The sequence below is a fragment of the Dipodomys merriami genome, unplaced genomic scaffold (genome assembly GCF_024711535.1).
Source record: "Dipodomys merriami isolate MVZ:Mamm:240054 unplaced genomic scaffold, mDipMer1.0.p SCAF_342, whole genome shotgun sequence".
NCBI classification, from domain to species: domain Eukaryota; kingdom Metazoa; phylum Chordata; class Mammalia; order Rodentia; family Heteromyidae; genus Dipodomys; species Dipodomys merriami.
The window spans coordinates 849,609-873,204 of NW_027204960.1; the positions used below are offsets into that span (position 1 = coordinate 849,609).

Sequence of the window (23,596 nt, forward strand, 5' to 3'; positions counted from 1 at the left end):
GGCCTCCCGTGGAGAGGTGGCTGTGAGTGGCCTTCGAGAGCCGCCCACCCGCTGCCTGCCCGCGTCTGCGGTGTGACGTGGTCACGCAGAGCCTCCCGCCCTCCCCAGGCCCACGCAGCCTCTCCAGCCCAGAGCCGCGGTGTCCTGTCAGACTCCTTGTTCCTCTCATTCCCTTCAGCTGACACCGTTAGGAAATGTCCTCTTTACCCGTACACAATAATAGGTCAGTGGAAACACATCACTCCTGCCCCTCCCTGGGCACTGTGCAGATCACCGACATCTTGTACCCGAGCCAACGTGGCCTCTCTCCTGGTGTCTGTCCATAGTATCAGCTTCTGCTCAGAGCCACTCGGGCCCATCAGATCAGCCCCGGCTCCTGTCCTGTGACCCCCAGGTCCTCCGTGAGCGGGCCCCGGCCTTCAGGTTCACCGGGTCGCTTTCTCCTCAGCTCTGCTACGGCCACCTCTGCCCACTGTCCTGCCTCCCTGGAAGCTTGACCTCCATCAATCAGGGTGTTTGTGGCTACCATTCCTTCTGCCCCAGTGCTCCTGAGCTAGATCGCTTGATGACTACATGCTCCTCTACGGGGCTCTCTTCTCTTGCTCTTCCCTTTTTCTCCACCTTTTCCCTTTCTCCTTCCCCCCTCCTCACCCCCCTCCCCTTTCCTTCCTTTCTCTTCCTATAAAACTGTGTTAGGTAACATCCCTGCCTGCCTGGAGCTGGCAGTTCAGAAAGACAGATGGACGAGTGTTGGTGTTCAGGTGGACGCGTCCTGAGCACATGTGGATACAGAGGCTGGCATGTGATCCCCGGCAGGCCGGCAGGCCGGCAGGCAGGCTGGCAGGGTCTCCTGGAGGAGGTGCTGGTGGAGCTGTGTGTGGGAGCTGCTGCTGTGTAGAGCAAAGAGCAGCTTGCAGAAGCCAGGGGAGCGGGGCAGGCCGGTGCTCACCCTGCCCAAGCCTTGGCAAACTCCAGCTCATCTATTAGACGGTGGCGGCCTCTAGGTAGTGGCAGCCCAGGCCAAGGCCCCTGGGCCTACACTTCAGCCGTGCCTTCGGCCCTGGCAGTTACCATAGTTACAGCTTTCAGCATTTGTAAGATTACCATTGTCTCTTTCCCAGTAAACTGGGAGCAACTTGGAATGTGGGACTCTGTTTTTTTCTGGCTACTTTATCTCCAGCATCTTGTCCAATGCCTGGCACAGAGAAATGACTCCATAGGGAGGTGGTAGGGAGAGGAGAGATGGGGCTGGAAAGGGACACATGAGCCAGACCAGGAGAGTGTCCGTGGCCTGCGGGGATTGTAGCCTTGGGTGGACCAACGCGGTCTTAGCTCCTGAGAGAATGCGGCAGAGTCTCTAAGGACGCGTGAGCTCCCGGATGCAGTGTCCAGCCTGGGGAGGGGCTGCCCGCCATCCGCTCTCCCCTGGGGTAGCACCCCAAGGTGTGTGCACCTGCGTCCGTGGGCCGTCCCCCAGTGCAGAGGAGCGCACACGCACCCACACACAGCCCCGGGGCGTCCATGAAGAAATGACGTCTCAGCCACGTTTCCAGCAAAGGGTGTTTGTATTGGTCTAGTGTAACTCTTGGGGTTGCCGTTGCTTGATAACCCCAGCGTCTACCACAGAGACCACGGGCGAGCAGTTAATGTAGCCAGAAGGATGGAGCAGAGGACAGAGCATCTTTGTGGAGATGGAAGAAATGGGTCACAGGGTGTCCCCAGATTGATCGAGAAGTCAAGCAACACGTCACTGCTCTGAACCCCATTGAACGCAGAGGGGTGGAAGCACCAGGGTCCATGGCTCACGTTTCCTCGGCTGCCTTATCTCCCCTGGTGTTGGTTCTGTTCCATGGCGGGATTCGTATGCACAAGGAAAGGCAGCAGTAGACAGGGGAGGGGCTCCATACTCGGTGACTGAGCCCGAGCGTACTGAGAAAGCTAAAACCATTCATGAGCAAGGGAGCCTCCCAGACTCCGGAGAGTCGAGTAGCATCTTGGCAAAGCCCCTTGCTTAAAAGCCCAGGGGAACACAGAGAGATTTTCCTCTAAAAGAAAAATCTGCCTATTCCTTTTGTGCCAGAGCCCTCTCCCTCTCCCGGCGTGGGGACAATGGAACATGTGGGCAGTGTGCTTACTTTCAAGATGAAGCGAACAGGGTAGACCCTGACCGGACCCCGCTCTTCCACCTGCCGCAGCCGGTGCTCTGATGGGGCGTGGGGGAAGGGCGGGGCTGGACGGTGTCCCCCAGGACAGCTGAGCTGAGCACCGGGCAGCGGGTCCCGAGTCCCCTGAACATCTGCATTTGTTCTCCAGATGTGCTGGGACCTGCAGAGGCAGGGAGGCCTGGGTACGTCCGGAGGAAAACCCTGAGGCAAGCTGCTCCTCTGTAGGCCTCAGAGAGCGTTTCCCCGGGCCTCAGAGCCGGGTCTGCGGCTGATTGTTTCTCTGTGAGAAGGTCAGAAATCGCACAGCAATTTTGTTTGAACTCCAAACTTCCCTTTACTTTTAATTTTTTTTTATCTTTTGGCAACAAATGATTTGTTCTCAAGGCGGGCTCAACCTTTTTCCATGGAAATGGAGCCTTAAACACTCAGCGTGCATTGTGTGGGTTTGCGTGTTTGCTCAGGGAAAGTATCCCTTCCATTTCTGTTTTTGCAAGGAAGGCTCGTCTGCAGATGAGCTCCGTGTCTCCCTGGGGCCCCAGGCAGGCCCAGGGTCCACATTGGCAAGACCACAGATGTCCATTCTGGTCGTTGTTGGGAACCCAGGGCTCCACAATCGATGTTACAAACGTGGATTTCCAACAGCCTCCCCTTCTTTGGGACTCGCCACTAAAGCCAGTGCACGGCTGATGATGCTTCTGTCTCAAGGTCAAGTGATGCGTTGGGGGCTGCGGCTGGCGGGCGGTCTGGAGTTAACCTCCAGACTGGCGTAGGGGAGGCTCGGACGGTGCGTTGGAGAGCCGAGGTCACCTGCCAGCACTGAGTCCATCCTCCAGAGCGAGGGTGGACGCGGAGCAAGGACGCGGGCTCACGTGCCGTGTGGTGACATGGCCAGGGTTCCTCCCCAGACACAGGTCTAAGGCAGCCACCCGATCCTGGGGCTGAGCTAAAGAAACCTCTCTCATCATACTGTGCCTAGCCTAAGGCATTTTGTTATGGTGGAAAAAGGGGCAGAGATCTGGTACTGAGAGTGGGTGGTGGCTGATGCCGTCCCTACTTATAAACACGGAGCAGCGTTGGGACTGGCTGGGGCCGGGCCGGGAGCACCGAGCCCGGAAAGCCCAGAGCACGCGGAGGAAGCCAGCATGTCTTACAGACTGGCTTTGTGGCTGTGACCAGAATGCTAACGAGGTCTCACGCAGGAACACAGAATATTCTACAGGCAGTTGGAAAAAAGGTCATCTTGTTACACCATCACAAAGAACCTGGACCAACTGTGTCCCGTGCCTCAGGGCTCTATGGACAGCAGAATTTAAAACGGATTCCTTTAACAGTATCTGACAGAAGAAATTCCTCCAAACAAATACAAGGAGGGGGGAAATGGAAGAAAGGGAGGGAGGGGGTAATAGTGTCATTACCTGACTTACGTAACTGCCACCCCTCTGTACGTCACCTTTCCAATAAAAGTTAAATTAAAAAACACAGAAGGAACAGTCAGTATCACAGCACCACTGACTAATTTATAATTAGTCGAGAAACAATATAACATTTTGGCAAACTCACCACCTGACCCGGGAAGGAGTAAAGAGAAAGTGCGTAAGCACAGCTTGCTGAAGCGATTAGCGCGGATTGCATAGGAAACCCCACGCTTTGCATCTGCACAGAGCAGGAAAAAAGGCTTCCAGCAGATCTCAGAAACCTGAGGCTTCTCCCATTCCCGGCCCAGAGGCTCCGGCTCACGGGCTCACCGCCCAGTACTGCCTCAGCTGCTCCGGCTGTGATCCCAGGGCATGGGGTGAGAAGGGGGGAGCCTCATGCCTGGGATCCTCACTGCCGACGGAGGGTTCCAGAGACATAGAAACCCCTCCCTGGAGAAGAACTTGGATCCTGCTCCAGGCAGGGCTTTGCGTGGGCTGATGGAAGCGTGAAGGGCTCGAGAAGGAACAACATCTAACACTCATCCTCTCCGGTACTCTGCTGCCCTACTCCCTGATGTAAACCTGAGACCCCGGGTTACTGCCTGTGCAAAGACAAGAACCCACACCCCGTGTCTGCCACACACGCACCTCACATGAAGACATGGCGGACGCCAGTGGGAGCCAGTGAGCCCTGAGAAAACTTGCAGTGAAGGGACACTATGCAGGGAACCCCCCCCCCCAGGAGTGTCTTACACAGAGCCACCTGTGAGCTTCGCCTCTCAAGACCGTGTCTGCCCAGTTCCTAGCCTCCTTTCTGCGTTTTCCCGGAACTGTCTCTGCCGTAGACCCTGGGAAGACACGGTGGGCCCTGCAAACTCCAACGATGCTCCGTTCCTGGATCTAACTACTTCTTCCCAGCACAGCAAGGGTGTGCTTTTAGTCCCCTCTTCTGGGATACATGCTGCCCAGTTTTGTTTTGTTTTTTCTGTAATCTCTTGATTTCCAGAGAGAAATGTCCAGCACTGAATGCAGTGCACACTCTGCAGGATTTTCGAGGATGAGAGACACTGAGAAAGAAACTCCTTGAGCAAACTTGACGGCATAGGCAACGATATCAGTGAGGGTAAGATGACTCACTTTTGTTGGATGATCGCTGCTTTTCCGTTACGGTGTAATTTACTGCATAGCCCCAAGATGCTCTTCCTCCTTCAGCCAAGGATGCTGGCGCTCAGAGACAAGTCTGAGTCCGTGCCACTCAGTCAGGCTCACACCCAGAGCTCGGCTCCCGCAAGCAGCCCTTGGAGATGCAGCCAGACAGAAGTCCTTCCCCGTCTGGGAGGACAGGAAGTCAGTGACCCCTTGCCCAGTGCAGCCAATCAGATGGGAGGGAAAGGGGAAGGAGCGCGCTGCATCGTTCTCTTTGGGAAACTTTTCTTCCTGGAGACTCTTGTGGTAGTGAGTTCATTCATTCCTGCAAATATCTACAAAGAGCTCCCCCAGCAGCTGGGAAAGCGACAGCTTGTTACAAAATAAGAGGCTGCGACTGAGACTCAGGAAACATGGGTTACGTCTCATCCAGCTCGGGTGCATGCCTGGATTCCCTGAGTCACGTTCTGCATCCTTCCTGGAAAGGTGAAGATGTCTTCACAGAGAGAAACATCACGCAGGGAGGCGCTCGGAGGAGGAGGAGGAGGAGCGGGAGGAGGAGGGGAGGAGGAGGGGGAGGAGGAGGAGGAGGAGGAGGAGGAGGAGGAAGGTTGGCGTTCGTGTTCTCTGTTGTTGACTTGTGATGAAACATGCCCAGTAAAATGGAAACTTTCTGACAGCACAGTGCGATCTGCCCCGGCCTGCTTCGCGGTGGTAGTTCCAAGACCTGGTAATGCCAGGCACATGCCAGATGCTCGGTAGACGTGAATGGATGATCTGCCGAACCGAGGCACAGATGGCGGAGAGGATGAATGCTTTATAAACAGTGGTTCCCCGGGGCATGAAGACGCAGGTCAGATTCTTATAGTCTGATTTGCCTTCAATTCAGTAGCTCTTGAAGCAGGCATCCTGACTTTCAGTCTACAGAAGGGAGAGGTGGACTCAGCTGGCACGTGCAACTATTAGGATCAAGCTGAGGACGGTCCTGCCCTAGAGCTTGCGTTCCCTGAGGGGAGGGAGCGAGGCGAGCGGACCCTGCTGAGGTGCGGAGCTTGCTTTACCAAGAGGGCGGCGGCCGGTGGCTCTCCCCTGTCACCCTAGCTACTCACAAGGGGATCCCTGACAATCAGGGCTCAAAGCCAGCCTGGGCGGGAAACTCCACGAGACTCCCACCTCCAACGAACCAGCAAAGAGGCCAGAAGTGAAGGTGTGGCTCAAGTGGTAGAGCACCAGCCTCAAGCAAAAATGTCCAGCGAGAGCCCGCTCCAGTAATGACACGAACAACAAACAAGCGGACAAGAGGATCATTGCAAGAGGCCTACAAACAGATGCCCGGCATTGCCTACTGCGAGCACTACCATGGTCTCTGCCACCGTAGGTACCACTGGGAGAGCGCTGTCCTCGCCGGTGAAGAGCGAGGCCTTGCCCTGTGGGGTGGCAGGTGATTCTTCTTCCCCAAAGGGGGGCCCCAGCCTGCCATTCATGCTCACGAGGGCACTGGTCCCCTTCTCTAAAATCCAAGCCCCAGGCCCCCTCTCTCCTTCAGTTGCTCACTCCTGGGGTGTGTGTGGGGGGGATTGCCGCTCTGAACTGCCGGGCAGATGGTGAGTGGGAGTGGCCGTGGGGCTGGGCCGGTGCTGGGAGAAATGTCACTGTCTGCGCTTGCCTGCCTTTCACACGCCTCAGGCTCGTGGCTGGAAATGGCTCCACATTTAAACTGGGGGTTTTTCTTTCCAGCAACTCATAGGTCCCGCCTCGCAGCCACAGTGAGGTTCTGCTGCACCAGCTCCGGCTCTGATTTTGGTTTCCGGCCCCGGGACTGCGCGGGGGGCCGTGTGGGGGACCATCTCCTCCCGTCATCCTGCCGCTTCCCTGAGACTCGCCTTGGAGTCTGGCATTCTTCTGGATTCGTGGGACCTACTCTCACTTGCTTTTTTAACTTTGACAAGTGTTACTGCTTAGTTCTCATTGTGCCGGACTGTGTGATGGTGGGCGGAGCTTTGCTTCAGGCTGATCCTGGCCTTCTGCGGGGGGCAGGCCCAGGGAGGACCCTGGCGCATGCATGCATGCCCTGCTGGGCCTAGGGAGTCGGGCAGCTCCGAGGAACTCTGGGCAGGACTGACCAATCCCGCAGAGGCTTAGCCTTTCCCTTCGTTGTTGTTGTTTAGTAGGGTCCTGTGGTGTATAGCCTTTCCCGTCTAGCACAAAGGATCTGGCGGAATATTAATTTCTCACCAATGCCTCTCACGGAGGGTCACTGGGGGAGGAGTCGGCGGTCACTGGACAGACCTCGCCTGAAATGTCACTTCTCAGAGTCGCATCTGGTTTCAGTCCGGCCTCCTCCCTTGCTGCCTTCCCTGTCCTCAGGGCTGCACGCCCGGCCTCCAGGGGCTCCCAGTGTGCAGAGGGGAAAGGGAAAGCGCATGCGTCCGTGGCCCCAGGCTGGGTGTGTGCCCCACGCTTGCAGTTCCCCGATGATCCTGTGACCGTCGGAGCGGCTTCCTGAGTCAGCAGGTGGATCCGGCCTTGAGCTGACGGGTGGCAGAGCTGGCACCCCAAGCCAGGCACGAGGCTGGGCCCCGTCTTCACCAGCCCCCACAGGTGACTCAAGGAAGCAGGTGGCATCATTTGTCCCCATTTGATAGAGGTGGAAACTGAGCCTCCGGACTGAAGCACGAGCTAGGGTTGGAGTCCAGTCAGAGTCCAGGTCTGTCTGCCAACAGATGCTTTCCTCAGTGACGGCGTCTCCCGGCACGGGCCGGACCCTCGCCGGGCCGGGGCGGTGGGAGACACGAGCAGTCGCATGCACCCAGAGCTCCGAGAGCTTCGTGAATATTATTCAACGTTCGTCTCTTCTCCTTATTTTCTAGCTATTGTAAAGGTTCACGTGTCCCCCGCTAGGCTCAGTCTTCCTTCCTGCACAGAAGCCCAAGGGGACCCCAGGCCACCCCTCCCCCCTCCTCCCAGGCAGTGGGAGCGCTGGCTGGCAGCACCCCTTAAACACATGCCCCCAGAGGCATCTCCACTGCAGACTAGGAGGGTGAGGGCACACCCCCATAGTTAGGAAGACTAGAGCCAGGAAGGATTTGAACTCGGGCTGGTTGTGCGGGTTCCGAGACGTCAGCCTGGGCCGGCACTTCCGGAGTCGCCGATAGATCACCTTCCCCGTGAGGCCCACGCGTGACAGACTCCGAAGGAGGCAAAAGGAAGGAGATAATGGATGAGCTTCATTATCTGTGGCAGGGACGTGACGAGGGGACCCACTGCTCCTCGCACTGGAGCTCGCATACTGTGTCAGGTGCTGCGCAACACAAGCTGTTCCCGCTCCCTCACGGGCCCCCTCCCCACCGCACCCCCCCCCCGAAGCGTGCCGTGACGGTGTCTGAAAAATCACTCGTCTGTACAAAACACATGGAGAGCAGCTGACTTCCCGGAGCTCAGAGGTGGCCTTCCGCAATGAATTTTGGCCTGATTAACGCAGATTCCAAATTGACCTTAAAATATGCAAGCAACATCTCCGTCTGAGTGGGAGAAGACTGGAGTGAGCTTCCTAACGTCAAATTGAAGAGGAGGGCGGGCTCCGGGGGAGCTGCGAGTTGAGGCCTGGACGTGAATTGAAGGCCCCGTCTCTGAACCTGCCCAGCCTTCTCAGACCTCCGTGGGCTGGGTCCCTGTCTAGGCCACGAGGCCTTCATGGCCAGTCCAGCCCACAGCCACCTCTCCAGGAGGGAGATGTAAGCTGAGCTGGCCCTCAGAGGTGCCCAGATTCTTCCCTCTGTAACCTGTGTGCCGGTCACGCATCCTCCTCTACATTCACCATCCCCTTCCCCCATCATTGGCCTTCCAGCGGCTTCTTGTCCCCAAACGCTCTGTCCTCCTCACTGCGGGGTCCCTATTCTAACCTTCCCCCTCTTAGCTTACCCCGATGGACCTAGCTAGCCCCTTACGATATCCACCCGCCCGCTTAGACTCTCTGCATTCGTCCCATTCATCCCAACAACTCCCATGGCCTGGCGGATCTGTTCCCCTCTGAACACCTCAGGAAATACCCAGGAGTCTGCCTTCCCGTGTCAGATGGGTCACCCTGCCCATCTGGGGCTCACCGGTCACAGTGCTGGTCTCATAAGAAAGTACAGCCCTCATACCAGGGGAGGGGACTCCACGTGAGCATCACACCTCAGACATTTCCAGTCACAAGGCACGCGCTCCAAACCATTAGCACACAACCTGGGTCCTAGGGCTACAGGATCGCCAGGGTTGGTCTCCTGGGGCACCTGCTCCACCTGGTCCATCTTCCATCAAGTCCCATTGGGGGAAAACTGTATAACCGAAAGAAAGGAAGAAATGAAAGTCTTTGTCTAGCCCTTACCAGTCTCACACACCAAGGCCCCTCAGCAGAGAATGGACTTATACAAGGGCCATTTTATTACTTGAATGTATCTTTCACAGAGTGAGTGTCAAGCAAAGAAAATTGTCTTTGAGTTATATGGCTTTTTCATTCAGCACTACGGGGTCTTTCATCTGTAGGCAGGCAGTAAAATCAGGCAGTAATTCAAAGTTTAAGTTACCGTTTCATTTTAAAAATACCACCTTAATCTTGTTGCATTTGGCCAGAAGTCTGCTTTGGCATTTTTGGTCACCTTTATCTCTGGCTTTATTTCTGTTGGCTCTCACAGACATAAAGGCTGTATTCACAAAGACATTGGGAGTTTGTTTTCTCCAGCAAGTACGGGTGGGGAAGAAATTAGGCTGGAGCCCAGATATAAAGGGATGCTGAGTGGCTGTGATGGTTATCTGATGTCAGCCCAAGGTGAGATTTTAATAGCTTTTTTTTTTCCTTTCTGGACCTTGTGAAATGCTAGCATTGGACACGAGTTGGTAGATATGCTTAGCATACGATGCTGGCATCTGTTTTCTCATTCTCCAGTGTGCATTGAGGGATAAGTTATCAAGAACTGAGGAAACCAGTGAATTTCTTCTCCCTTACCCGTGAGAGCACGGCAGGTAATTGACCTCCCGAGGAGTTTCACATGCAGATTCTAAGTCAGGCCACTGCTTCCGAAGCCTGGGCTCAGGAGCCTGGCCTCCACCAAGTGTCAGCCATGACAGAGAGATGCAGCATGCGTGAGGAGGGCCGGGATGTCAGAACAGACAGCGTCTGAGCCCCACCCACGAAGTGCCCTCGGACCTGGCCTGAGGTCCACACTGGAGAAAGATGGGTTTGAAACTACAAAGGACACTGTCTGTCTCCTTGCAGTCACAGGTGGCATGCTGACCTTCTTCTCACCACGGCTGCCATCAAACCATCCCTGCCTTCCGGTGGCCGCTCTGGTCACTCAGAACACCTGTGGTTGGTTTCCACATTTCTCCAAGAAATTCACTCATTTATGTATTCATTTATTACTCATTCATGTATTCTTTCATTTGACTAATAGTTCAACGGTACCTACCACCGCTGTAGGCACTTGAGATATTTGTGGGGAAGAGCAGGGCTCCTGTGGATCCTGGGCAGGGTTGGGGGGGGTAGGGAGCCCCTGGGTCACAGCAGGGATCCTGGGGAGACACTGGGCAGCCTAGCCCCTCTCCATCCACCCTTCCAGATGCAGAACAGCGTAAGCCCCATGATGCGCTGCCCTGCGCATTTCAGAGAGGATTCCCCAGCACTGCCATCTGTCCCGTGGCTTCGTTCTTTAAAGTCAGGGCTCCTGCTGCCACGACAGCCAGGGGAGCGGGAAAGGAAAGAAAGAGGAGGAGAAGGAGAGGGGGCGGCAGCCATACCTCTAACCTGAGGCCACACATTGAACCTCTGAAGAGCTCAGGTCGCAGAGTTGGAGCAGGCTGTGCGTCCTGGCCCTGATCCTTAGAGCTGGCGTCCATCAGGAGCAGTACTTGTGAGCCTCGGTTCCTCAGATGTCACATGGCTGTGAGTTCTTCTCCTGGAGGATCTGGGATGAAAAGTGAAAGGTCACATCGTGAGCGAAGCTTTTCACATGACATCGGTTATGATGCCCTAGAGTAACCCATACTCGCCCATCGTGAAGACTCTAGACGCCATCTGTGCCGGCCCTGGGAGGTGAAGGGCGGACTGTGGAAGTCCCCAGGGACAAGGGCCCTGAGGTCCAGCGGCTCCGGTCTCCTTGGGAAGCAGGAAGGCAGAGGAGTAGGCATGGGGCAATGTGGGCTGAGGATGACCCGGAAATGTGCTGCCCGGAGAGCTCTGCCGGGGCGGAGCAATCACAGGGGCCCAGCGGGGATGAGGGCGGTGGCTATGAATCATGGCGGTTGCAAGGGAAGTAAAGTCAGGAAGAGGGTAAGCTGCCTGGAAAAGGAGGGTCTGGGATCTGATTGAGGCTGGTGAACAGCTGGGGCTCGGGTGGCAGGAGCGGCCTCTGCCTGAATGTGTGCCCCAGGACGCCATCCAAGATGCTCAGGAAGAGCTAGGCCTAGAGCTGGGGGATGACTGGCTTGGGGCAGCGCCACTGGAGCCCACAGCAGAGCCTGCGTGGAGCTGCCCGGCCGGCGGCAGAGGCGTGGGGATGAGGTCGCTGTCCACCCATCTGTGGGTCTGCCTCCTGGCCGCTGCTTACTGTGTGCCTATGGCTTTTGGCATCTTTTGCTGGGTGCTGGGAGCAAGACTGTGTGGCGTTCTTAAGACAGGAGGGTGTCACCAAGAGGAAGTGCTGGGGACCCGGGTGGGCACAGGTGCTGGGGGTACGCGTCCCGGGGGTACAAAGCAGGACATCGGGAGCAGGGGGGTCAGCACATGGAGGAGAGCTGGGTGGCCTGCTCTGTAAGTGCGCAGGGGTGAGGGGTGAGGGATGGATGGGGGAGGCGCGTAATGCCTTACCAGAGCCTTTTCTGTTAGGTTAAAAGCTGAGTGTTTTGTGTTGTCGGGCATGGGGCTTGAACTCTGGGCCTGGGCTCTTCAGCTCCAGGCGAGCTCGAACCACAGCGCCACTTCTGGTTTTCTGGTGGTTTATTGGAGATCATAGTTTCATGGATGTTCCTGCCCGGGCTGGCTTTGCATCGCGATCCTCAGATCTCAGCCTCCTGAGTAGCTAGGATGACAGGCGGGAGCCACTGGTGCCTGGCAAACGCTGGGAGTTTTATCTGAGGCTGATGGAGAACAAGGCCTGCTGGTGAGCTGGGGTGGGTGTCACAACCCGATTTGCATTTTGCCAGGACCACTCAGGTGTGACGCTGGTGGAGGAGGCGGGGAAGAATGGAGCTAGGACGGCTGGCAGGCCGTGAGGCGCAGGGACTAAAGAGGTCCGGTGGGTCGCTGCACCAGGACTCTTATGAGCTACCTCTCCTCCACAGCCAGCCGCAGGATGCTGGATTACCTTCACTCAGGGAGGAGCAGCCAGGCTGGGCTCGTGAGCTCCCATGATCCCCGGAGCTTAGGTGTCAGATTCCCATCCCAGGCGCCCACCGAGCTGGGGCAGGAACCTGGGAGGAGATGAGCCCGAATTAGGTGCTGCCTCAACTTCCCCTCACCTCCCTGGAGTCCTGACTGCGGAGCAGAGACAGCTACAAGACGGGGCGCAGAGGGCCGGGTCCCCGCAAGGACGCCAGCACAGCGGGGAGGCGGGCGCAGAGGGCCTGCGTAGCTGCAGGGACGGTTTCTTGGAGCACACACACCCCGGGCGGGGTGAGAAACACGCGCAAGGTCCCTCCCCGGTGCTTCCTGCCTTTTTCCTTTGGAAACATGGCTGCCTTTCTTCCTTGTCTGTCTCCTCACTTTTCTTCGTTTCTTTCTTGCCTTGCCTTCTCTGTGGCTTCTTTCTTTTCCCTCCTTTAAAAAAAATAATGTAGGTTTTTGCTTTTGGTGCTGCTAGGGTTTTGACTTCTGAGCCCTATGCTCCCTAGGCAGACACTGTATTGCCCTTGTTTGTGTTCTTTTACTTGGTTTTGTTTTTGCTGGGCTGATCGTGGGCTGAGGTCCCCCTACGTGTGCTTCTTGGTGTAGCTGGGATAGACGGTGCCCTGATGTGTTTGTTGAGATGGAGCCTCAATCGGCTTTTGCCTAGTCTGACCTAGAACCTTCAACTGTGGTCCTCCTGATCTGTTCCTTCCAAGTAGCTGGGCTTACAGATGTGAGCCACCAGCCCCAGCCTTACTCTCTCCCCCTCCTAGTCTCACTCATGTTCCTTCATCTCTTACCCTTTTCCTTCTCATCTGCAGAATGGAAGTGAAAGTCCCTAACCTTCTAGGGCTTCTGGGAAGATCCGTAATTAATTTCCACCAGCCCCTCTCGCCCACTCGGACTTGCTCATGCGCCGGGGCTGAGGAGCAAGTACAACTTCCTCAAGGAGTGCTCAGACCCAAGGATGGCTCAGGAACGGTGTATCCGTTCACCTGAACACCTGCTGGGCCTCCATCAGGGGAGGCTGAGGTCCCCTGCCAACGGCCTCTGCACCCACCGCATCCGAGGCAGGTCTGTGGGCCAATCAGCGCCTTCTAAGTTACCTTTGCTAACCACAGCCCAAGGAGCACAGTGTGCAGTGTGTCTGCTGCTCCTGGAAGTCACATGTGCAGCTTCGTTTAGCACAGTAGAATACGGGGTGGGGCAGGGGGGACGCCCAGGACCAGGCGCTGTCCTCCCCCTGCGCTACAGCGGTGGCTTCCTCCACAAGGGCCCCCTGTTCTCCCTTTCCCCGGCTCTGACGTCACTTCCTTCCCAGCTCTGACATCGCTTCCTTCCCAGCTGACGTCACTTCCTTCCCAGCTCTGACGTCACTTCCTCCCCCAGCTCTGACGTCACTTCCTCCCCGGCTCTGACGTCACTTCCTTCCCCAGCTCTGACGTCACTTCCTCCCCGGCTCTGACGTCACTTCCTTCCCCAGCTCTGACGTCACTTCCTCCCCGGCTCTGACGTCACTTCCTTCCCCAGCTCTGACGTCACTTCCTCCCCCAGCTCTGACGTCACTTCCTCCCCCAGCTCTGACGTCACTTCCTCCCCGGCTCTGACGTCACTTCCTTCCCCAGCTCTGACGTCGCTTCCTCCCCCGGCTCTGACGTCACTTCCTCCCCGGCTCTGACGTCACTTCCTTCCCCAGCTCTGACGTCACTTCCTCCCCAGCTCTGACGTCACTTCCTCCCCGGCTCTGACATCACTTCCTCCCCGGCTCTGACGTCACTTCCTTCCCCTCACCTCTCTTTCTCGGCCTGGTCATTCAGCCTTGCTAAGAAGAGGGAGAGACTTTACCGACGTCGGTGCCCTGCAGAGGCCAGTGAATCAATCACGCCTTGCTTTGCTGCACTAGGGAGAAATGGAGGGGCTTGGATTAAAATAAATGTGTGCTCTTCCCTGGCTGCGAGGCAGGCAGTGTGCTTCCTTAGCTTGAACAGAGATGCCTGCCCTCACTCAGGGATCCATATTTCCCGTAGACAGACAAACGCAAGGCACGTTCGTACCTGTGTGCCGGGCTCGAGAAAAGGTGCTGCTCCCCTCAAGGGGGAAGGGCCAATGCACTGTGCATGCACAAAAATATCATTAACTGGTTTTTTATAAAGGCGGTCAGGGCGAGGGGACCAGAGGGGTGTGGTAGGAGTATGTCACATCACTCATTCTGCTGGAATGGAGGTTGAGGTGCTGGTCTGCCAGTCCGCTTGGCACACAGGCCACTATTTCCCTTCGTTTTCTCAGCACGTGTTCGTTGAGCACTTGCTGGTCTGTGTACAGTTCCGGGTACTGATAGGAAAGCGGCAGGCGGATTCTCAAGACTTTCCCCATCTGTATAGTCTCCCAAAATTCCAGCTGGATGGAACAGCCCATAGAAATTTAGAACTCCGTGCCGGGCAGTGCCGGCTCACACTTGTAATTCTAGCTCCTTGGAAGGCCGAGATTGGAGGTTCCAGGCCAGCCCAGACATACACAAGATACCCTTTCTCGGCTGGTAGCTGCATGCTGCAGTGCATGCCTGCCTCTCAGGCTTATTGGAAACTGAGGTCGGAGGATCTGGCTTCAAGGCCAGCCACATTAGAGACCCCTTCCCCTCGGTTATTAAAATAACATCGCTGGACACCTGCCAAGCCTGAGGAATAATGTAATGAGCCCGGTACACTCATCGCAAGATCTGACAGGTAACATTTTACTCTGTCTGTGTATACGTGCATACTTTACAATGAGCCATTTAGGGGTAATTTACAGACACTGCAATACCTAAACCCCTCATAAAAGCCAAGGTGGTAGGTGTGGATTATCCCACCCAGGAGAACAGCAATTCTATTATATCAGAGATCTCATTAAAATCACAACGATTTCTCCCCAAATGTCTTTTATAGCTTTGAGTAATTATTGTTATTCAAGAACTAGCCAAGCTCGCGCACTGCATTTGCTTCTTCTCTTCCTTTGAATACGAAACAATGATCTACACACTCCAGGGCTTTTTATTTTTATTTGGTGTCAGTAGTTTTCTGTTTAGAGCTCAGGCAGTTGTCCCCAATCTGGAGTCTGTTTCTTAATAAATAAGTTGAGGCTCAGCACCTTGGATCAGAATTTCACCATTGTATTCACGTCTCTTCTTTTTAGCACATCTAGAAGTGCTTGTTCCTTGTCCCGCCAGTGTGATACTGACTTGATTCCTTGATCCTTTTCTTAAGGGATAGATGCCATAGATCTTGTTGGAAGTAGGCATTTTCCTTTTTATAATAATGGTGTAGTCTTCAGAGTAGCATTTTGAGATAGTGAATGCCGGTTCCTCATTTACTGGTACCCATTTTTTTTTTTTACATTGAGTGATCTCTACTTAAATCAGGACAGTGTGTTGCAAATTGGTGATTTACTAATTACAACCTTCCATTCTAAATTTAGCTGGCATCTTTTTGTGAAGAACTGCTTTTTCCTTGTTCTTAGATTTAGCAACTTGGTTTTCGAGTTTAATGTTCTGCAAGTCAAAAATGTGTGTGTGTGAGAGAGAGAGAGATGCAGAGAGGGAGGGAGGGAAGGAGAGGAGAAAGTGAGAAAGAGATACGGGGGGGAGAGAATAAGGAGAAGAGGGGGAGAGAGGGAGGAAGAGGGAGAGAGGAGGAGAGAAAGTTGAGCAAACACGGCAGTGAGCACACAGACTGAGCCCTGGGTCAAACACAGCCAGTCATTAGTCCACCGAGATGTCTGCTGGTGACAGCTAGCGTCTGTCTGCTGGGGCTGGAGTGGCTGTGGTTGGGCAGAGAGAGGCCTCTGGCCTTGGCAGAGCCTTAATGAACATACACACATGAGCATGTTTCTTCTGACACTTAGCAAGCATTCGTGAGGCTCTTGGCACGGGCCCCATGCTGTTCCCGGCCCTGAACCAATGGAACAAAGGCCCGTTTCCATGAAAATTGCATGGCAGACGCTCACGAGGGCCACAGAGACAGCGAAGGAGAGAAAGAGACAGAAAAAATGGGGAGGAGTTGATGTGCGCCAGGAAATTTCCTGGCATGACAAGATCTGAGTGTAGAAAAAAAGAAAGAAAGAAGGCCACTGTGTGGGGTAGGGGAAGGGACAGACAGAGGGAAGTACAAAGGCCCTGAGGTTGAAGGTTCTGAGCTGCAGCGGCCCAGCGGGGCGGAGAGACGCGTGGACTCTCGCGGTGGGCCACCAGTACGTCTCACTCAGATCCCTCCCCTCCCCCTACTGCGACAACATGATTTTGGGTGAATAAAAACAAATCAGAATTCATCAACTGTGAACAAAATTGTCAACTGTGAAGCACCAACAGTCTGGCTTCAAAATAGACGATAGGTTGATGAAATACAGTAGGGAAAGCAATTGAAATGGAAGGCGTGGAGCCGCAGCGAGGGTGGCCTGGGGGTTGCGATCTGCGTGGGCCCAGAACCCGAGAGAAGCCGTTCGCTTGGCTTTCCAAATCATCAGCGAGGAGGGCTGGCTGGCCACTTGCCAGGAAACCCCGGCTCCTTGGGATGTACCCGGCCTGCCACGCAAAAGAGAAGCAAGGGTGGGCGGGGAGGCCTGCTGCCACGTGCCTTTTAAGTAGGTCGCCATGCAGACTACTTCTGCACCTTCTCTCTCTGAGCCTGGCTCGCTCTCCTCTTTCTCCATTTTTGTGATGATGGGGAAGGCCCCGGTTATAGATGCATCAGGGTGTGCATTCATAGCTGATGTTGCGTGGCGGTGGGACTGGTCCATATTCAAAAGTTTGTTATTTCCCATCGTCTCAAATCACCTCCTTCGCAGGGCTAGCGGTAATACTTACTTCACTGCTGCATCATGACAGTAATGTGAAGATTATGACTTGGCCGAGTTCATCCTCAGAGCCCACGATCCCCGCATCGGTGTGTTGTATGTTAGGACTTCTTGCTTTTTCTTTCTTGTAGACCTGAGCCATCTTGGGAAGCAGCTTGTTTGGTGCCCCGCTCCTCGCCTCGAGCCGGCGGATAGATGGCCCCGCCGTGTGTCTCTTCATTCTCCTTTCCTCTCTGGTCATCTGTCTCCACAGTCAAAGCCCCCTCCCTGTCAGAACACCAGGAATAAATACCCCATCCCCATGCGCTTCCCCGAATCTGATTCCTTCTCCAAACTCCCTGTGGTCAAAAGAGGCCCCATTCTAAGCTACTGCCAGGTAAAGATTTGGGGACGCAGTTTGTTATTTTTGGAGTAATAGAAGTTGAACTCAAGACATTGGACTTGCTACATAACCATGCCAGGGGAAGTTCTGTGAGATCCACGCGGGGTTCCGTGAGCTCATTCCGGATGTGGTTCTGTTAGGTAACTCTGGGTTGGGTTTTGTGAGCTCAGTCCAGGGGAGGTTCTGTTAGGTAACTTTGTGGGGTTCTCTGGGTCTGTCTGTTCTTTCAGGTGTTTATTGGATCAGTCTAGTTGGGGTTATAGGAGGTCCCTCCAGGTGGGGCTGTGAGCTCACTCCAGGCGCAGGTCTGTGACTCACTCTCGTTCGTGGCTGTAGCGTGTGCTCACTCTTGAGTTTATTTAATTTCAGCGAAGGTATTGTGTGAAGTTACCATTGAACTCTGTATGGGCTGTTCTATGATCTGAGTATGGAGCGAGTTCTCTGTGCTCATTGTCCGTTTGGGTTCTTTGAGCTCGCCAAGTGAGTGTTGTTTGAGCTCATTACAGCGCGTTTCCTGTGATCTCAGGAGCTCACTGTTGGTACAGTTCTGCTAGCTCACAGTGAAGGACTTCAGTCACCCCACGGTAAGCGTAGCTTCTGCATTGTAGGGAAGTTTTCTGCGGTCACTATGGGTAAGGTTGTGGCGTCAGTATAGGGAGATTTCTGCGATCTCACTATTGCTAGAGTTTTATGAGCTCACTGCAGTGAGGGCTGTGAGTTCACCAGACAGAGAGCCCGTGCTGTCTAGCGGGTGTGCGTGAAGTCAGTATGGGGAAACACTGGCGAGCTCACTCTAGCTAGGGCTCTGTGCGCTCCTAGAAGGAGAATTCTGTCTGCATCATGCAGGTGTGTGCCCCGAGCCCCCTTCCGGAGGGCCTGTGAGCTGTCATGGTTCTCGGGTCAGGAGGCAGCGTCGGGGCCCTGGGATGAGAGGGTGCTTGCCTTTCCCTCCTCGCATGCTTTTGTTGTTGAGACAGTATTATTGTATCACCCGGGCAGACCTGGTACTTGCTTTGTAGAACAGCTAATTAGCAAGCCGGAAGGAGATTGGAGAGGAGGATGAAGAAGAGGGAGGAGGTGGGAGGAAGACAGAGGGGAAGAAAAGATAAGAGGAGAAAGAGGAAGAGGAAAAGGAGCAGGAGGAAGGGGAAGGGGAAGGGTCGGCCTCGGCCGGAGGATACGTCAGAGGAGGAAGAGAGGGAAGAGGAGTGTAAAGACCCAGGAGAAGGAGGAGGGGGAGAGAAAGGAGGAGTGGAGATGGAGAGGAGGAGGAGGAAGAGAAGGAAGACCAAGAGGATGAAGGAGGGGGAAGAGGCAGGAAAGGGAGAGGCCAGCTGTGCTCAGCCACGTGAAGAACTCGCTGGTGACTCTCCTGCTGCTTCCCGCTTCCTTCCCGACTTCCCCTCCAGTCCATCTGTGCTGTCTGGCGGCCCTGCCTACACCCACGGGAGTTTCGTGTTCTGTCTCCACGTACTCACGTCCTGCCTAACCTCAGCGTCGCGTCCAGTGGCTCTTTGTGCTTCATCGTGAAGTCGGTTGCCTTCTCATACAGCTGCGATAACTCCCTGACCACACTGGACCTGCACTGAGACTCTCCAGGAGAGTCCCGTCCCCCACCCCTCCTCCTTCCATCCTCGCGCCCCTCTTCCCCTGCATCAAGAGAACCCAGCCCTCTTCCTCCCCCTGGATGGGTGACTGCTGGGGTTACACAGGGTGACCCCAGTGCCCTTAGGACCGGGTTTAAAGCACTCTGCTCCTGGATTTGTCATCAGCACAGACCACAGAGCCCCTCTGCCGGTTCGCAATCCAGTGTCCACCTGCACTTACCTATGTGGCTCTGCAGATTCTGGTGGCTTTTTGTTTTTCCTCTCAAAGGTATGCATGTGTGTTTTCCAAGGGCCAGGACTTGTACCTTCTCTCTGCATCCTTTTAAAAGTTCCCCAAGGCACCCGATACGAGCTGCCGTCCAGCGAGCGCTCTGTGCATTTTGGTATCACTGCCACCTTTGAACACTCGCCAGGTGCGTAGGCCATGGGCTTTCGCAGAAGGCTGATTAGGCAGGCCTCGATCATAACAACTGTGCAGACAGAAGGGGAGGAAAATCCCAAACAGCTCACCTTTGAGGGAAGAGCGGAGATGCAGAATGAGCCCACCTAGTGCACTGTGGGATGCCTGTGTCCTGAAACCCCACCCACCGGCCCTGGGGGGTCCCGAGACTCAGACTTCAGAGTCAGAGATGCATGCAGATGAAAGCCGTGGTGGTTATGAGTTACTGAACCCTTCTAGCTCTCAGTTTCGTCCTGGTAACTGGCGTGGCCTCTCCCATTGCTCTCTCCTGCTTAGGTTCTCAGTTTATAGAGGCTTAAAAGAATCAGAAGAAAGTAACCAAAATATAGCTATTGCTGATAAAAGGTGACAGACTGCAGCTTAGAGACTTGTAATTCTGTGTCCTCAAATTAGACATTGCCACTGAGTCACAGGCTGGTTCCACAGCCAGGGCCCTGCTCCAGGGAGCTAAAGTCAGGTACCCTTTGGACAGTGGGAACAAAAGCATCCACTCTGCCTTGTTCCCGAGGGGGAGGTGTAGCGTGTCGGACTTGCCCTCCAGGCAGAGCGGCCTCCGTGTGGGGAGGCGGGGAGGGGAGGGGCATCCACAGAGGTGGAAGGGTGCCTCACAGTCCACTTAGGAAATATCAAACAGTCTTCCTTTATAAGTAGTGATAGTTGAGCACACTTGTCATTAAAATAAGCCTTCCAGTACTTCCACTGTGTTTTGGAAGTTAGCCTGCTCAGCTGGAAAAACATGAAAGGCCAGTCCTTATTTAGCACGCTGGGCCTTAGACCTTCCACAGAGCTGTCCCTGCCTTCTCCACCTTCTCTAGATCAACGGCTCTGGCTGTTTCCTAGGAGGCTGAATGGGGGTCTGTAGTGACTGCGTTCTTATTTCCATGTGTGCGTCCACGTCTGAACTCCTGGGCCTAGGTGCTGTCCATGAGCTTTTTTGCTCAAGGATAGTGCTCTGTCACTCGAGTCACAGCTCCACGTCATGTTTTTTGGTGGTTAATTGGAGGTAAGAGTGTTGCAAATTTTGCTGCCTGGCTGGTTTCAAACCTCGATCTTCAGATCTCAGCCTCCTGAGCAGCTGGGGTGACAGGCATGAGCTGCTGGTGCCTGGTCTGACTACATTCTTACCACCTGTTCTCTCTCTCTCTTGCAGTGCAAGTTGGAGTTCCATGCTTGCTCTATAGGCAAAAGCCTCAGCATCCTCTGTGATGGGCCCTGTCCGTGTCTCCCGGAGCCTGAGCCTCCCAAGCCCAGGGCAGAGAAGAACGGTGAGTAGAAGCCTCAGGGCACTACTTGAAGCGCGTCAAGTGGCCCAGAGCAGGCCGGCACAGGCAAGCTTTGTCCCACATTCACAGGAGCAACTTGGCGTTCTGCATGGGGGGGAAATGTGTTACCTCAGCAAGGAAGTTCTCTAATTTGTTTAGGGATCCTAAAGTGAATTTCCTTCATCTATCATTGAAGATAAACATTAAACACAATGCTAAGAGGCTTTGAGAATAACTCTGTTGGACTGAGCTAGACGCTGGGTCCTTTTAGAGGTGGAATTTGCCGGGGTGGAGGAGGAGCAGGTTCTTTTAGCATCTGAGACCAGGGCCTGCCCTCGGGTGTATCTTGGGTTTTCTTGAACTCTAATCTCTCGAATCCTTTGAACTTCTCATGGCCAAATATCAAAACAGAGACTGCGGAGAGATATCACAACCGCGGCGCCTTCTTCCTCCAAGCATGTCCTCATTAATGTATTCTGCTTGGAGGACAGCACAGAGCCAAGCCATAGATCAAAGAGACTTCTTTCCCCAGGGCGCCGGCCCTCCTCCAGGGCCGAGGGGTCAGGAGAGGCCGGGCTTCGGGGGGAGTTTCCACGCGCGAGAAAGCACCGTCTCCACTTCCGAGCCGTCCTTCGTGAGACCCAAGACAGAAGTCTAAATTGTCTATTGTGGCACCGGGCTCTGTCAGCTGTGATTGGCCTCCTTTGGCAAATGCTGTGTATGTCCGTGTGTGAATGCGTGTGCGTGTGCACATGTGCATGAGAAGCTATTGGTGAAAGGGGAGGGGCGAGGGGAGAGAGACAGAAGTAGACCTCAAGGCTTAGGCACCGTTGTCGTGGTAACGTCGGGGAGACGGGTTGTGAAGGCTCTTTGGAGGTTCAGCTCAGGATGTGGAGACGCAGCGTGATCCCACGTCATCCGTAAAGACGACTCACTTGTAAACACCGGACCTCGTTGCACTTGAGGGCGTTATCCATATAATTATAGGAAGAAAGGTGAACTAGTGCACATCAGCCTCCACGTAGCCTCGTCAGAAAATCAAAAGCCCTGTGGCATTAAGTGACTACTAAATCCAGAAATTTCCAGAAATGCCTTGAAATTTCTTGAGGGCCTGCTTAGGAAGTTTCAGTAGCTTCTATTATTCTAGTCCTACGTTGTATTGCTTTGATTTGCTGTTGTGTTCTGAGACTAGGGAACTGGGCCAAGAAAGCCATCCGTTGATGTCCGCTGGTGCGCCCCCACCGGCCACAGGAGGTAACAGGCCCCTTTTCTGAGGGGCGCTTAGACTCTCTGAATGAAGAGCCCTTGTTCTTAACGGTGGCCTTTGCCCTTAACTAAATGAGACTTTCCCTCACATGACACATTCTGGGGCTGGCTTTGGCTGTACCATCTATTTATGCCGTTATTTGCTGAAGAAACAAATCCTGCGGTAAGCTCACTGCCGTGAGACATAAAGAGGCTTGCAGAAGCCTCATTCCTGAAATCCGAAAGGTCAGGTAGAACAACGCCACCTTTTAAAAATGTCTCAAGACATTCGCAGAGGCTTGGGCTGCTAAATTAGTGGTGAGAGGCAGTTCAGCAAAACAAGAACAGCCGCCATTAAATCGTATTAGAAAAGAGAGACCGCCCCCAACAACATTCCAAGACAACCACTATGGCATTTCCGCATCATTTCCTTCAGCACCGCATGCTGGCTTCTTGCTCCACTGGACCTTGGGGCAACAGTTTGCTTTTAGTTTTGTTTACATTTTGGTTTGCTCTTCATGTCCCTGGACTGCACCAGGTCCTACAAAGCCTCCTGGAAATCATCTAAGAAATACCACAACCTTGAAAACTCCATCAGTGGGTCTGGCCCTTAGACTAGCAGCATTTCATGAACGCTCTCCCCACGGGTCCCATGCGGGGATTTCACGAGACAGGCCTTTTTGTTTTGCCAAAAAAATACCACTTCTAGTCTATGGCTGATGGCAGGAGTTCCACGTAAGCCAGAAGCAAAGCAGATACATCCTATGAATGGTTATCACGTGAGCGGAACGTTCCCATCTTTCCATCTTACGATGGAATCCTACGGGAGAGGCATCTCCCTCCCCCCACCCATTAGCCAGGAACGTCCCGCTGCTTAACATGGATCGGATCGGTGTTTCCCGGAAGGTTAAGGACATGCTACAGGCAGTGAGGGCTTTGATGATTCCCCAGGGTCACGGGCATGTGAAGTGAAGCACTTAAATTAATCATGTTTTGCCTGGACAAATTTGATCAAGGGAGGACTCCGCTTCTCCTTGGAGCTGACAGTTCTCAGCTGACATAGGATGGGGCCCGGCTGAGGCGGGACGAGGAGGAGGGGTAGAAGAAGGGAAAGTTCAGAAGTGACAGCTGAGCTTTGGGGGTAGAGAGAAAGAGGAGGGGGAGTCGATCGTGAAACCCCCTTTCCATGTCTGCGGGCCCGCAGTCCCTTCTGGAAGCTGCGGGAAGCGGGGTGGTGTCTGCAGGCATTCGGTCTCTCTGTCACCAGCGACATTCTTCAGAGCCTCTCTGGAGCGGGGCTGGGGAGGAGGAGGCTCTAAGGACAGGGCCTTCCTCTCTTCCCTTGGGCGCCCAACCTCAGGAAGGCTGGCACGCGTGCGGGAGGAGGGCGCAGGGGCCCCACGCAGGCCGGGGAGAGAAGGAAGCGGTGTCTCCAGCCGGGCGTGCCAAGGAGGAAATCACGGCCTCCCTCCAGCTGAGTGATTGGCCACAGTAGAAAACTCGTCTGCAGCGATGTTCTTTTCTCAAATGGTGTTTTCCACCTGGGGGCTAGATTCTGAGAGGAAAAGACACTGCTGCGGGTTGACAGAAGGCTGTCTGACTCCATCACTTCTCATGAGTGGAGTGGGGGGGGAGTTGAGTGGGAGGCGAGGGGGGGAATCCTCCCAGTAGTCAGGTCTTCTTGGAAGTCTTAAAGAATCCCGCTACAGGGGCTCCTGGAGAAA

The 23,596-nt window shown here is 54.6% G+C and overlaps 1 protein-coding gene across 1 annotated transcript in view; it reads left to right on the top strand.

Moving 5' to 3' along the window:
• The window catches only part of LOC138803600 (testican-1-like), a 348,303-nt gene that overhangs the window by 280,766 nt on the left and 43,941 nt on the right, over window positions 1-23,596 (top strand). The window contains exon 6 of the mRNA XM_069987667.1: window positions 20,516-20,630. Within this exon, the coding sequence (XP_069843768.1) occupies window positions 20,516-20,630 (115 nt within the window). The remainder of the gene's footprint in view (window positions 1-20,515; window positions 20,631-23,596) is intronic.